Source organism: Mesocricetus auratus, unplaced genomic scaffold (genome assembly GCF_017639785.1).
Source record: "Mesocricetus auratus isolate SY011 unplaced genomic scaffold, BCM_Maur_2.0 Super-Scaffold_100054, whole genome shotgun sequence".
NCBI classification, from domain to species: Eukaryota; Metazoa; Chordata; class Mammalia; order Rodentia; family Cricetidae; genus Mesocricetus; species Mesocricetus auratus.
Window position 1 is genome coordinate 978453 of NW_024429231.1, and position 14637 is coordinate 993089.

At 48.2% G+C, this 14637-nt stretch overlaps 1 protein-coding gene across 1 annotated transcript; it reads left to right on the forward strand.

The window, feature by feature from the left end:
• Nucleotides 1-1790: 1790 nt before the first annotated feature.
• Klk6 (kallikrein related peptidase 6) lies at nt 1791-9091 on the forward strand. The gene is made up of 6 exons (XM_005084792.4): nt 1791-2528; nt 2942-2999; nt 3480-3636; nt 5284-5531; nt 5934-6070; nt 8789-9091. The coding sequence occupies exons 2-6, from the start codon at nt 2948-2950 to the stop codon at nt 8945-8947; spliced, it is 753 nt and encodes a 250-aa protein (XP_005084849.3). The 5' UTR covers nt 1791-2528; nt 2942-2947; the 3' UTR covers nt 8948-9091.
• The last annotated feature ends 5546 nt before the right edge of the window (nt 9092-14637 follow it).

A 14637-nucleotide genomic window follows, 5' to 3' on the forward strand; every position in this document is an offset into this window, starting at 1 on the left:
AAAGTGCAGGGAGCCCCATCTTGCAACCTGCTGAGTGACCCAGAGAGTGCAGAGTGCTCAGGCGGGGGATGAGGCAGTCTGAGCTGGGGCCAGCACGTGGGAACAGAGAGGAGTGGGCCCCACAGGAGGGAGGCAACGGGACAGAGCTGGATGGCCGTGGGTTGTGTGAGAGGTACCGACTCTGTGTCAGGGCAAATAGTGGTACACAAGAAGAAGAGACCTAGGGTGAAGTGCCAACTACATCTCACCAGGGTGATGGGAACTGACAAGGAGATCAGAGGAAGTGTCATGCTCAGCAAATGCCAAGGGTGCGTTATTCATCCTTGCTGTTGCTGTTGCCTGGTGGTTTCCTAGTATGTCCCCATTTTTCCTCTTCATCCCCACACCCCGCCCCAGGTCCCTCCACCCTCCACCTTCCATAAGCCTCTCCCTGGAAGCCCACATTGACCAACGCCTGCTCGTCCCACACAAGCCTGCATCCTCTCTTCTTGCCCTGTTCTTGCTTCTCAGACCCAAGTTCAAAGGCACCTCCCCGTAACGCTCCCCTTAACGCTCCCCACTGATGGCGCAGCTTCCCAGTGCTCCTGCTTGTCTCCCTTGGGGCTGCTCCTGTCCCTGCATGCCAGAGTCTCTCTACCTGTGTGTCTCTGTGGACATGCAAATCTGATCAGTGAGTCTACATACCCTCCTGGCCCTCGCTAGCTGCCCCCAACACCATGCATACCTTCTCACACCCCAGGAATGTACCTGCATACCAAGTGCACATACTTTCCCCCAAATAGTACAAGGAAACAGCCAGCAGAGAAGCAGAATATATGTAGAGTCCAGGGAGCTAGGAGACAGACAGACAGACAGACAGACAGGCAGGCAGGCAGGCAGACAGACAGACAGGCAGGCAGGCAGGCAGGCAGGCAGGCAGACAGACAGATGAAACACAGTGAAATGGAGAGAAACAGAGAAATCAAGAGGGATAGAGACAAAAAGAGATGCAGGGACAGAGTTGAGAAGTGAGACAAAGACAAAGCCAGACGAAACCAGAGACAGACACAGGTAGAAACAGACAGACGACGGACAGACAGACAAATGCACCCAAAGAAAGACAGACAAAAACAAGCACACAAACACACAGAGACAGAAAGAGAGAGGGGGAGAAATAGAGACATGGAAACAGGCACAGCAGAGAAAAGTCAGAGAAAAAGAAGAAAAGAATAATAGAGCAAAGGCTTGAGAGACACAAATACACACAGGATGGAGGGAGACAGAGACAGGCAGACATGGGCGATGTGGCCCCAGAACCCGAAGGTGGGCAGTCCTGGAGGGGAGAGCCCAGAGCTCTGAAATACTCAGAGCGAGGACCCAGCAGGGCTGTTAGTCACCCGGGAGTCAGTGAGATAGCCTGCGCCCCTTCCTGGAAGCGAGGTTGAGAAAGGGCACTGCTGGGCACCAGGTTTCTGGGGACAGACAATGCCTGATTGTTAGAAGGCTCTTTCTTCACATTGCTCATCCTGCTTCCCTGCCCGGGTTAGGGGTGGGGGACAGCTTAGCGAAACACCCTTTCTCAACAACTGGCGGGCAGCTCCCACTCTCCTGGGGACATGGAGGTCCTCAGCGCCCACAGCTGGACTTACGGGTAGATGAGTCAGCCTGACCCCACTGAACCTGGGCAGCTGGTTCCAGTGCCTCAGAGATACAGACCCAGGAGGAGATCCTGCAGGCTCCCTCTCGGGTATAGGTGGGGTGCTTGTGGAGGCTGGGGCAGCACTGACTAACCTGGGAACTGGCACTCAGCACTCAAGTCTGATTATGTCTCAGATTCTACAAATCCAAAACTAAGAATGAGCTTCGATCTCTACCTCAGTCCCAAGGGTTTTAGCCTCCACCCTCCTCTTTTGGCCCAGGGATTGAGGCTCATTCCTCCTCCTCAGTCTCAAGAGTCCAGGATCAACACTCCTCCCTCAGACTTGACTAGGCCCCAGCCCGCTTCCCTCAAACCTAAGAGTCCAGGTCCAGCCCTCCCTCAGATTCAAGTCTGAGCCTCGACCCTTCTCCTTCAGACCCAGAAGAACAGACTCAGCTCCTCCCTCAGGGATCCAGGGTCTCTATGGACCAGGGCTAGGTATTGCTTTCCCTGTAGCTATCTGATCAGGGGTCATCAGGAGCAGAGCCGTGGGGCAGAAGGAATGTATGTGGGAGGCTTAGGTGAAGAAAAGGGTGTGCCTGGCTTCCTCCTGGCTAAGAGACTAGAGGAGAGAGGGGTTAAAAGGAAGCTGGGAGAGTCAGACAGAGCCTGCCTCTTTCTGGAGGCCATAGAGCCTGGCAGATTTCTTGGAGACAATCTACTGCTTGGGACCCCACACCCAACTGTCCCCTACCCTGTGCAACTTGGATCTTAAAGCAACCTCTTCAGTCCTCTCCCTTATCTCCTGGAGCACCCTGCCTTGCTGACTCTTGCTGCCTCTGGCTTCCTGTGATAGGCGGTGTCATTTTTCCCACCTAAGTGCTGGCAGGCACTGCTGGCCATTAACTAGGTAAGACACATGCGTATACACATGCGCGCAAGACCTATGGGTGTGGGGTGAGTGGAGTGTGAGGACGGAGTCAAGGTGCAAACGGAGAGTCCCACTGAGAGGAAGAACATCAGTGACCCCTTGGGGCCAACCTCTGTGTTAGAAGGAGGGGAAACCAGAAACCAGGGAGGCACCGAGGTTGGCTGTGTTTGTCCCTGAGAGTAGCCGGAACCATGAACATGGCCTGCATCCTGTTTCACATCTGCTCTCGGGGGACCCTCAGATTCAAGGTGTGGGTTGGGAAATGAGGGGTGTGAGAAGGGCTGCAAAGATCAAAAAAGGACAGGGAGGGTGGGGAGGGTGAGGGAGGAGCAGGGTGGGGTCCTGGAGAGGCCAGGGCTTAACTAATGCAATTGTTGACTCCCCCACTCAAGGTGGCCATGAAGACGACGGTGAAGATGCTGGCCCTGTGCTTGGTTCTTGTTAAGTCAGGTGATAAAAGGAACATAGAAGGGGGACAGGGTTGGTAGATGGATGGGCATTGTTGGCAGATGGTAGTTTAGGACAGGGCTAGGTGGTTTTGAAATGAGGAAGACCCTGAGGGCACTGGCTAAGAACATCTGGAAGGTGGGTTTGAAGAAAAGGGATGAGTATGGCTTTGAGGATGGAGAGACATCTGAACATGATGGCACAGGCCTTAATCCCAGCACTCTGGAGGCAGAGGCAGGTGGATCTCTGAATTGAAGTCCAGCCTGGTCTACAGAGTGAGTTCCAGGACAGCCAGAGCCACACAGAGAAACCCTTTCTCAAACAACAAAATAAAAAGAGAGAGAGAAGAGTGTGGAGGCAGAGTGGAGGAAGGGAAGGGAGGGTTGGAGGTGACAATGGGACTAGGGACCGGCTTGATTGCAGCTCATCTCAGAAGGGTCTCAGGTCTGAGGTCTTCTCTAACTCGGATCCTCCCCCTCTCAGCCTGGACCGAGGAGCAGGATAAAGTGGTACACGGTGCCCCCTGTTTGAAGAACTCTCACCCTTTCCAAGCTGCCCTCTACACCTCGGGTCACTTGCTGTGTGGCGGGGTCCTCGTTGATCCGCAGTGGGTGCTCACAGCTGCCCACTGCAAAAAACCGTGAGTGTCTCTTTCTTTGAGAAGCAGATGTAAGGGATCCAGAGGGTGCCTTGCAGACTTCAGGAGGGAGGCGGACCTGAGCCCTTGCTATCCTAGAAGCAGCTTTGTTCAGCCGGGTATTCATAGGTCCCAGGACCCTGGGGGATGTCAAAATTTGCAGACACTTAAGCTGTTTACAAAAGAACTAGTGCCACACTTGTGTGTAGCCTATGCATATCTTTGCATGAGATCTAAGTTCTATCTCTAAAGGGGTTGCTAATGCAGGAGTTGGTGGAGCGATTGCCCTGGTTTCCATCCCCAACATCTCCCAAACTGGGCATGGTAGTGTATCACTGTAGTCTTAGCACTTGAGAGATAAAGGCTGGAGAATCAGAAGCACAGCTGATCCTCAGCTACATAGGGAGCTTGAGGCCAGCTTGGGATAGAAGAGGTGCCCTCCAAAAAACAAAAATGAGACCTGGATCAATAGCTCCGTAGTTAACTTGCTTCCCAATCATTAGGACTGAACTTAGGATCCAAGAACCCATTTCACAAGCCAGGCAGCCTGCAAATGCCTGTAACTCCAACTTGGATTCAAAGTCCTCTGTGCATGCACACCAATCAACACGCGCACACACACACACACATACACACACTCAGATAAATCAAATAAAACCTTAAAAAACTAGGGAGATGGCTCTCTGGTTAAAAGCACATAATGTCTTGCAGAGGATCTGATTCAGACCCAGATCACAACTGCCTGTAACTCCAGTGTCAGAAGATCCAGCACCTTCTCTGGCCCTTCATGGGAACTTGCACCCAAACACACATACCCCACCTACCCACACATACAATTAAATAAAAAATAAATTCATAAGTAAATTATCCTTAGATTACATGTTAGTGCCCATGGCAATATACATGCTGCATAAATAGCATTTTTTGTTTTGTTTGAGAAACAATAACAAGAAAAATCTGTATATGTTGAATATGGACACATTTTCCCCCATACATATTTTAAATTTTTTATTTATTATTAGTCTTGTGTGGGTGTGCACATATGACAGGGCACCTCTGGAGGTCAAGGGACAACTTTGTGGAGTCGGATCCTGTCCTTCCACCTTTGTTAGGCTCTGGAGGTTGAACTTAAGTCATTGGGCTTATGCAGCAACCACGTTACCTGCTGAGCCATCTTTCCTGCTCCGTCCTCAATATTGTATTACTTGTTTTTAAGTCAGGGTCTCTCTATGTAGTCCTGGTTGGCCTGGAATTCACTATATAGATCAGGCTGGCCTCAAATGCATATAAATCCTCCAGCATCTGTCTCCAGAGCGCTGGAATTAAAGGTGTACACCACCATGCTCAGCGGCTCCCCTAGGACTTTTGGTCTGTGGTCAGCTGAGTCTGTAGAACCTGTAGCTATGGTAGCTGACTGTCAAGCAGCGCTGTAAGAAAAATTTAAAGGCAAAATTCTAGAAGAATGAGCTTACCTTTGATTGAGCTGGGGAAGAGCGAGGGAGGAGGGAGGATGGGGGAGGAGGGGGGAGGAGGGGGGAGGAGGGGGAGGAGGGGGAGGAGGGGGAGGAGGGGGAGGAGGGGGAGAAGGGGGAAGGATGGGGAGGATGATCTCTCGGGGGCCTCAGCTGAGACCTAGCTGCTTCCTTCCAGGAATCTGGAAGTGCGCTTGGGGAAACACAACTTACGGCAAACAGAGAGTTTCCAAAGGCATATCTCTGTGGATCGGACAATTGTGCACCCCCGATACAACCCTGACACCCATGACAATGACATCATGATGCTGCATCTGAGAAATTCGGTCAAATTCTCTCAAAAGATCCAGCCTCTGCCCTTGAAGAAAGACTGCTCCAAGGAGAGTCGCAGCTGCCAGATCCTAGGCTGGGGCAAGATGGAAAACGGTCAGTGAGGGGAGACGGCTGGGAGTGGCTGAAGAGACCAAAGAGAGGGGGTGTAAAGATGGAGGTGGGATGGCCAATGGTGGGCCATGAGTAAGTGCTGACGGAGAAGACTAACAGGCTGGTCTGTTCATGTGAGGAGCTGGACCGAATGTGGATGGATGACTAGCATGGAGAAGATGGCCGCAAAACCAAGGGCCAATGAGAAGAGAAATGAGAACTCACGGAGAAGCAATGATTAGTCAGGAAAGCGAAGCAATAATGATAGGGAGAGGAAGCCATCAGGAGGCAGTGACAAGATGGATTCTAACATGAGAGAAACAAGAAAGAAATCAGAGGAAATGGGGGGAGGGACAGTGAAGACATGAGAGGCTCACGTGGCCTGGCCCTTCTCCCTCCTCCCAGGTGACTTCCCGGACACCCTTCAGTGTGCTGATGTCCAGCTGGTGTCCCGGGAGGAGTGTGAGCGTGCCTACCCTGGTAAGATCACCCGAAGCATGGTGTGCGCGGGCGACAAGGAAGAAGGGAGCGACTCCTGCCAGGTGAGGACGGGAGCAGAGACCTGCAACCAACCAGAGGCAGGAAGACAGACACACAGACAAAAAGAGCAGAGCAGAGGCAGGAAGACAGACACACAGACAAAAAGAGCAGAGCAGAGGCAGGAAGACAGAGACACAGACAAAAAGAGAGCAGAACAGAGGCAGGAAGACAGAGACACAGACAAAAAGAGAGCAGAACAGAGGCAGGAAGACAGAGACACAGACAAAAAGAGAGCAGAACAGAGGCAGGAAGACAGAGACACAGACAAAAAGAGAGCAGAACAGAGGCAGGAAGACAGAGACACAGACAAAAAGAGAGCAGAGCAGAGGCAGGAAGACAGAGACACAGACAAAAAGAGCAGAGCAGAGGGCGCTGGAGGACAAGACAGACCACCCCACACAGCAGAGACAGATAAGAAAGAAACAAGGCAGCCTGGGGCAGAAAGGATGACTCAGCCAGTAAAATATGTGTCACGCGAGTAATGAGGGCCTGAGTTGAAGGGCATAAAGGCATGTGCTTTGTCATCCCAGTACTGGGAGACAGAGACAGGCAGATCCCTGGGGTTCACTGGCCAGCCAACTTAGCCTGACTGGTGAACTGGGACCAATGAGTGACCCTGTCTCAAAAAAACACAGTAGATGATTCCTGAGGAAGGATACCTAAAGTTGACTGCTGGCCTCCACATGTACACATACATACCTGCATCCACACATACTCTCAGATGTCTACCTACCTACACACATACACACACACACACATACACACACACACACATACATACCTGCATCCACACATACTCTCAGATGTCTACCTACACACACACACACACACACATATATACCTGCATCCACACATACTCTCAGATGTCTACCTACACACACACACACACACACACACACACATACATACCTGCATCCACACATACTCTCAGATGTCTACCTACACACACACACACACACACACACACACACACATACATACCTGCATCCACACATACTCTCAGATGTCTACCTACACACACACACACACACACACACACACACATACATACCTGCATCCACACATACTCTCAGATGTCTACCTACACACACACACACACACACACACACACACACACACACACACATACCTGCATCCACACATACTCTCAGATGTCTACCTACACACACACACACACACACACACACACACACACACACACACACACACACACACACACAAGACACCAAGCAGAAACAGGAAATTCAGATGCATGGACAGAGAGGAAGACACCAAGAGCCAGAGACACACTACGATGGCTGGCCAAATATGGGTGAACCTAGCAAGTTTGAAAATTTAAAAAAGTTTCAATGAATGGTCACTTTACTTGAAGTTTTGAACAACTGGAGAGACTCAAGAGCCAAACAGATGTTACAAACAGCCATCCTTCCTCAGAGCTGTAGTCATGAAGTCTACTTTGAAATGGCTGAGCTCCAGATGAGGTGGCATCCCAGCTGCAAAGGGAGGGACTCTATGTTCATCCCTCAAGACCTGCAACCGGCTGCCCTGGAACTCACTCATAAGCCTTGGCTTGTCTCAGACTCACAGGGTTTCTCTGGAGGACAGGCATGCACCGCCACACCCATCTAGTCTTCAATACCTTACCTGGAGCTTCCCTAACTATTATCCCTCCACACTCCTTTCTATGCCAGAGTGACTCTAGGTCAGCATGCCAAGAAAGCAAGGGTGGGGGGTGAGGAAGCCAAGGAACAGTGATTTGAGACAGTGATTTGGGAGAAAAGAAAGAACAGGTAGACGCGGCTGGCCAGGGAACAGGGGGAGGAGAGCGTTAAGTTTTTTGTCTCCCTCTTGAGCTCCTGCCTTCCCCACCTCTCCCGCTGGTCTTAGCATTTTTGCCCCCCCCCCCATTGATAGCCTTTACTTTTATGGACCTTGGTGTCTCTCTGTGTCCTATGATTTCTTCCTGTAGTGATGAGAACAAACATCTACTCACCCCAGACAAGGAACCAAAGAATGGTGGGGTTAGTTACGGGAACAGAAATGACTCACTCCAGCACTGGTGACAGCTTACCAAAGCAGAGCAGGCAGCCCAACAGATTGGAGAGTGTCTCTCTCTAGCAGTTGAGCCAGTCAGGACCTCTTCCGGGCAGCTCATCTTGTCTGAGAGTGACTCTTAGTAGTCCTTATTGTTTATATATGCTTGGAGAATGAGGGGCCTGGTGCATCTGGTCAGTTTCAGGGACTTCCTGAAGCCTGAAGTTGTTTGTTTGTTAAACTTTAAGGATCTTTGCTATGGGGTGGAGTGTTTCAACTCCCCTTAGAACATCCTAGGTCTTAATACCTTTCCCTCCGGGACGGATGGCTTATCTGAACGCCCTCCCCCACCCATATGGAACCTGGTGTCTTGAGTGCCCCACCTACCTCCGTCTTTTACTGAGAATTGAATCCAGGTTCTTACGTATGCTCAGCAAGTGCTCTATCAGTGAGCCACACAGCCATCCCTCTTTTACTCTGAGACAGGGTCTTCCTACATTGCACAAGCTAGCCTTAAACTTGCAATCCTCCTGCCTCAGCATCTTGAGCAGTTGAGATGTCAGGCATGCACCACCACACCAGTCTTTTCTTCCATCTCTGAGTATCTCTAATGCTCCCATTCTACCCCCATCCCTCCTCTCCCTCCTCCTTCTGTGTGAGTTTCTGATTTTCTCTTTTCCACATAGGGTGATTCTGGAGGTCCCCTGGTATGTGGAGATCGTCTCCGAGGTCTTGTATCATGGGGTAACTTGCCCTGTGGATCAAAGAAGAAGCCAGGAGTTTACACTGACGTTTGCTTCCATACCAAATGGATCCAAAACATCATAAAAACCAAGTGGCTCTGACATGAGATATCCAATTCTCGACCTACGACTCCCCCTCCCCTGACTGGCCACTGATTCTCTCTCCCTGAGACCCTACCCTACCTACCCTCGGAGCCTTCAGATGCCCACATCTGACACTGATACTTAATAAATGTGAGACACTGAGCACAGATCATCTATAAATATCCTCTGCTCAATCTTTGCATCCCAGGGAGATGGGAGGGCACAGAGTACAGTCCTACCCCACTGGGCACTGTGGGAAGTGCTTTCCTTTATAGCGTGAATGTTCTCATCTGTAAAATTAGGTTCTTATGGGGCTGGGGAAATGCTCGGTGGTTAACAGGACTTACTGCAAGAACAAGGAGGAAGCGTCCCTTCACCTCTACCAGGGAAGGCACATAGAGGGCGCTTTTCATTATTCCGTTTCTGCTCCCTAGAAGTCTAGTTTTGCCTACTGCTTTACGACCTAATTTGATATCCACCCTGGACTCCTCTGCCTTTCTCTGGCCCCTCAGAGATAATCTTTCTCAAACTCTTTTTGTAGTATTGTAGTATAGATAAGAAAACTACAGTCCACCACACCAAAATTAGAGTCCTTTATTTTGAGTCAGGGATCAAGAGTGGGCTAGTGCATAAGAATGACTCTTGGTACCAAAGTTCAAGGGTACAGTATGTTTGTTGTTGCTTAGTATGGTTGTGTTTATTGGTTGGTTGGTTGGTTTGAGACAGGGTATCTCTGTGTAGCCATAGCTAACCCAGAATTTGCCATGTAAACTAGTGCATCTATATTATCTGAGAGTCACAGTAATCTTGCAATATGTTCTTGACAGAGCATAGTAGTAATTTCATACACAACATGACAATTTTGTTTGTTTGTTTGTTTTTTGAGACAGGGTTTCTCTGTACCGTTTTGGAGGCTGTCCTGGAACTTACAGAGGCTGGCCTCGAACTCACAGAGATCCACTTGCCTCTGCCTCCAGAGTGCTGGGATTAAAAGCATGTGCTACCAACGCCCGGCGACAATTAATTTTGATTTAAGTCTTTTTTGGTTATTTTCATTAATGTTTAGTTAAATACTAGCTATTTTAGTGAGTATATCTGGACCATGGTCAGGCTCATGGAAATTCCAAATATAGTGCCAAGATGGATATGGCTATTGGTGGAGGAGGAGGGCAGAGGTCTGAGAAGAGTCTACGTAGACATGGAGTCAGGACAAGATGGCGTTTATTACGTTAGTCACTTCAGTAACAGCAAAAATAAGGAGGTGAAGCCTGGTATGGTGGCTCACACCCTTAACCCCAGTACCCAGGAGGCCGAGGCAAGTGGATCTCTGTGGGTTCGAGGCCAGCCAGGTCTACACAGTGAGTTCCAGGAAAACCAGACAAACAAAAAACGAGGTTCGAGGACTGTGAGATTATGGTAGGCTAAGAGTGATGGGCGTTAAGTGTCATAAAGGACTTCAGGTACCATTATCTGAGATGAGGGATTTCTCCTGAAGGTTATAGGAAGACACAGAAAGCTTGAGAGCACCCATATGCAGGGAGCCAAAGGGAAAAGACCAAACCTGTGGGGTGTGGGAGGAGCTTTGACAAAGGTGCAGATCCAGAAGGGGTGGGACCGGGACTGGGGGGCGGGGTTAAAGACAGGTGTCTGGGTGTGGAGGTCCAGTGGGTAGCGGGAGCGGTAAGGGAAAGCCTAGCTGTAAGAGCTTCTGGAGACCGCACGAGACAATGGAATTCGAGGCAGGAGAAACGGGTGAAGTGACTGGAGACATCAGTCAACAGAAGATGGTGTGACTGCAGCCAGCAGGGGAAACTGGCCTTGACTCTGAGAGAGTACAACAGGCTCAGAGCTGAGAGTTGGAACCTTAAGAAGTTTGTTTTGTTTTGTTTTTGTTTGTTTTTTGGTTTTTGAGAAAAGGTCTCGTGTAGCCCAGACTGGCTTTGAACTCTTTCCGTGACCTTGAACTTTTGATCCCCTGCCTCCACCTACTGAATGCTTAGATTATAAAAATGCACCAGTATATGCTCAGTTTTGTGTGTGTTGCTGGGTTCTGTCTTAGTTAGGGTTTCGATCGCTGTGAAGAGATACCATGACCACAGCAACTCTTACAAAGGAAAACATTTAATTGGGGCTGGCTTACAGTTCAGAGGTTTAGACCATTGTCATCACAGGAGGGAGCACGGCAAGTGTGGTGCTGGGGAGGGAGCCGAGAGTTCCACATCTGGATCTGCAGGCAGGCAGCAGGAAGTGAGCTGCCTGAGAACTCAAAGCCCTCCCCACAGTGACACACTCCCTCCAATGAGGCCACACTGTCTAACAGTGCTGGCACCTGTAGGCCAAGCATTGAAACACACGAGTCTGTGGGAGCCATACCTAGTCAAACCATCACACTGGGAAATGAACCTGGAGCTCTGTACGTGCTGGGCAAGTCCTCTGCTAGAGGGTCGCCCTAAGAATCAAAGAAATACCAGCTTTGCAGACAATTCACAATGGGGAATGGGAGGGTAAAATGATGACAGCCAGGCAGTCTCAGCCAACGCTCTGCAAACATTGGGGACAGTGAACACAGTCACGAAACGGACGAGAGTTGCCAAGAAGAATGCAGAAGTGGGTGTCAAGACTGAGGTGCCCTCCAGCTCCCTGAATGGGTTCTCCGGTCTCCTGCTGAACTGTGAGATTGCCTGCAGTTCGAAAGGACGGGTCCATGACCACGACTGCAGGGAGCAGGCTGGGAAGCAGGCAGACATGGCATTGAGGCAGAAACTGAGAACTTGTATCTTAATGGGCAAGTTGGAGGCAGAGAGACTGAGACTGGGCCTGGCAGGGGTTTTTGAAACCTCAAAGGCACACCCCTTTGACACATGTCTTCCAACAAAGCCACGCCTCCTAATCCTTCCCAAAACAGTCACACCAGCTTGGGGCCAAGTATTCAAATGCATGGGCCTGTGGGGCCTCTGTCATTGGAACCATCACACTCTACCTACTCAGGCCATTTCCCAGGACAACAGAAAACTTAAGTCAAGCGTGAACAGTTTAGTACAGCCCTGTGCCCAAATAAAAGTAAAAAAAGGGGTGGGATGCAATTCACTGCTACAGCCCTGCCTGGAATCCCCCAGTGAGAGCCTGGGGTATGGCTCAGGGCCAACAGCGAATGGCAGGGGTTGTGGCTCAGGGGTAAAGCCCCTCCAAATTCTGCTGGGTATGTGTGAGGTCCTGGGCTCCCTGCTTTCCCCTGACCCCCCTCAAAATATCCATCAATAAGAGGGGCATTATGACCACAAAAACACAGTATAGCCATCTTTAAGCACGTGTTTGTCATATGCCACAATTCTGTTTTTCATGCTGTTAACTCCTTAGATCCTGTGTCAAGCCTGTGTTGTAGGAGCCATCATTGCTCTCATCTTGTAAACAGAGAAATTGAAGCACAATAAAAGTCACTGTCTCCCACACTGGAGCCTCACTCCACTCTATCACCTTCAACTCCATGTGGCAAGGGTCAAAATTGGCCTGGAAATTTGGTGTGGATTTTTAAGTGGAATTGCCACACATGGGATTCTTACTTATATGGTAAGGAGAATTTTCCTGTTACAGGCAGCCTTTAACTTTAACTTAGAATGTGTAACCTTTTGGTCTGTGATGCTTTTCTCTTGCCTGTCTTTGGTGCCGTTACAGATGGAACTCGAGGCCTCACACATCTTAGACAAGAGCATCATCTCTGAGATGTAGTATCCCTTCCCCTGTGATACAATACCTTAAAATTGTGTGTGTGTGTGTGTGAGAGAGAGAGAGAGAGAGAGAGAGAGAGAGAGAGAGAGAGAGAGAGGTGAGTGAGCATGCCCGTGTGTGTGAATGCAGGTGTGCAAATGCCAGAACGCCTGGGGGCAGCTGGAGAACCTCAGGCATCAGTCCTGTCTTCCACCTTGTTTGAGACTAGGTCTTCACCTCTATGCTGCCAGGCTAGCCTACCAATGAGTGTCTGTGGACTCTGGTCCATCTCTCATCCCACCAGGAGTGCCGGAACATGACACATGCTATCATGTTTGACTTTACTTAGGTTTTATGGGTTTGTATTTAGGCCCTTATACATGTATAGCAAGTCAGAAAATGGGGAGGAGTGTCAAGAAATAGTGTCTTCTAGGCATGACATGGTCACTGCACTCATGAATGTGTAGACAGCACATCTAGATTAAAAAATATAATAATGTAAGAAATTATCAACTCAAGGATGAAATTAATAAAATAGAAATAAAGAGAGCAATACAAAGAATCAAGGAAACAAAGAGTTGGTTCATTGAGAAAATCAACAAAATAGACAAACCCTTATCCAATTAACCAAAAGGCAGAGAGGGACCATGCAAATTAACAAAATCAGAAATGAAAAAGAGGGTCATAACCGGTACTCCACAAAATTGGAAAGACTAAAAGAAATGGATAATTTTCTTGATAGATATCGCCTACCAAAGTCAAATCAAGATCATATAAACAATTTATATAGACCTAAAGCCCCCCAAAATAAAAGCAGTCATTAAAAGTCTCACAGCCAAAAACAAACAAACAAACAAAAACAGAGCCAGGCAGTCTTAGCACAGAATTCTACCAGACTTTCAAAGAAGAACTAACTCCAATACTCCTCAAAGTATTCCACAAAATAGAAACACAATGATCCCAAATATACAATGATTTAACAAAGAAAGAGAATTACAGACCAGTTTCCCTTAATACTATTGATGCAAAAATACTCAATAAAGTACTCAAAAACCAAATCCAAGAACACATGAAAAATATCATCCACCCTGACCAAGTAGGCTTCAACCTAGAGATGCAGGGATGATTCAACATATGAAAATCAGTCAGTGTAATCCACCATAGAAACAAACTGAAAGAAAAGAAAATTTCAATTATCTCATTAGATGCCCAAAAAGCCTATGACAGAATCCAACACCACTTCATGATAAAAGTCCTAGAAAGATTATTTATGGAAACAGTGAACATACCTACCATAATAAAGGTAATTTACAGCAAGTCTATAGCCAACATCAAATTAAATGAAGAGGAACTCAAAGCAACTCCACTAATATCAGGAATAAGATAAGGCTGTCCACTCTCTCCATATCTATTTAATATTTTACTTAAAATCTATCTAGAGCAATAAGACAACAAAAGGAGACAAAGTGGATACAAATTAGAAAGGAAGAAGTCAAAGTATTGCTATCTGCAGATGATAAGATAGTATACATAAGGGATCCTGCCAGGGAATTCCTACAGCTAATATACAACTTCAGTGAAGTGATTGCATACAAGATTACCTAAAAAATCAGTAGCTCTCTTATATATAGATGACAGACTGAGGGAAAAAATCAGGAAAACAGCATCCTTCACAATAGCTACAACTAATATAAAATGTCTTGGTGTAACTCTAACTAAACAAGTGAAAAGCTTGTATGACAAAATGGCAAGGATTTGAAGCAAGAAACTGAAGAAGATATCGGAAACTGGAAAGATCTCCCAAGCCCATGGATCAGTAGGATTAGCATAGTAAAAATGACCATCCTACCAAAGCTTTCTACAGATTCAAGGTAATCCCCATCAAAATTCTAACACAATTCTTTAGTTATTGAAAGGACAAAACACAACTGTATGTGGAAAAAAACCCAGGATAGCAAAAAAAAAAATCCTGAACAATAATAGAACTTTCAGAGGTACCACCA

Coding starts and splice junctions, on each gene's coding strand:
- Klk6 (XM_005084792.4), top strand. CDS start 2,948: ATGAAGACGACGGTGAAGATGCTGGCCCTGTGCTTGGTTCTTGTTAAG. Junction 5,532..5,933: donor CTGGGGCAAGATGGAAAACG/GTCAGTGAGGGG, acceptor CCCTCCTCCCAG/GTGACTTCCCGGACACCCTT. Junction 6,071..8,788: donor AAGGGAGCGACTCCTGCCAG/GTGAGGACGGGA, acceptor TTTTCCACATAG/GGTGATTCTGGAGGTCCCCT.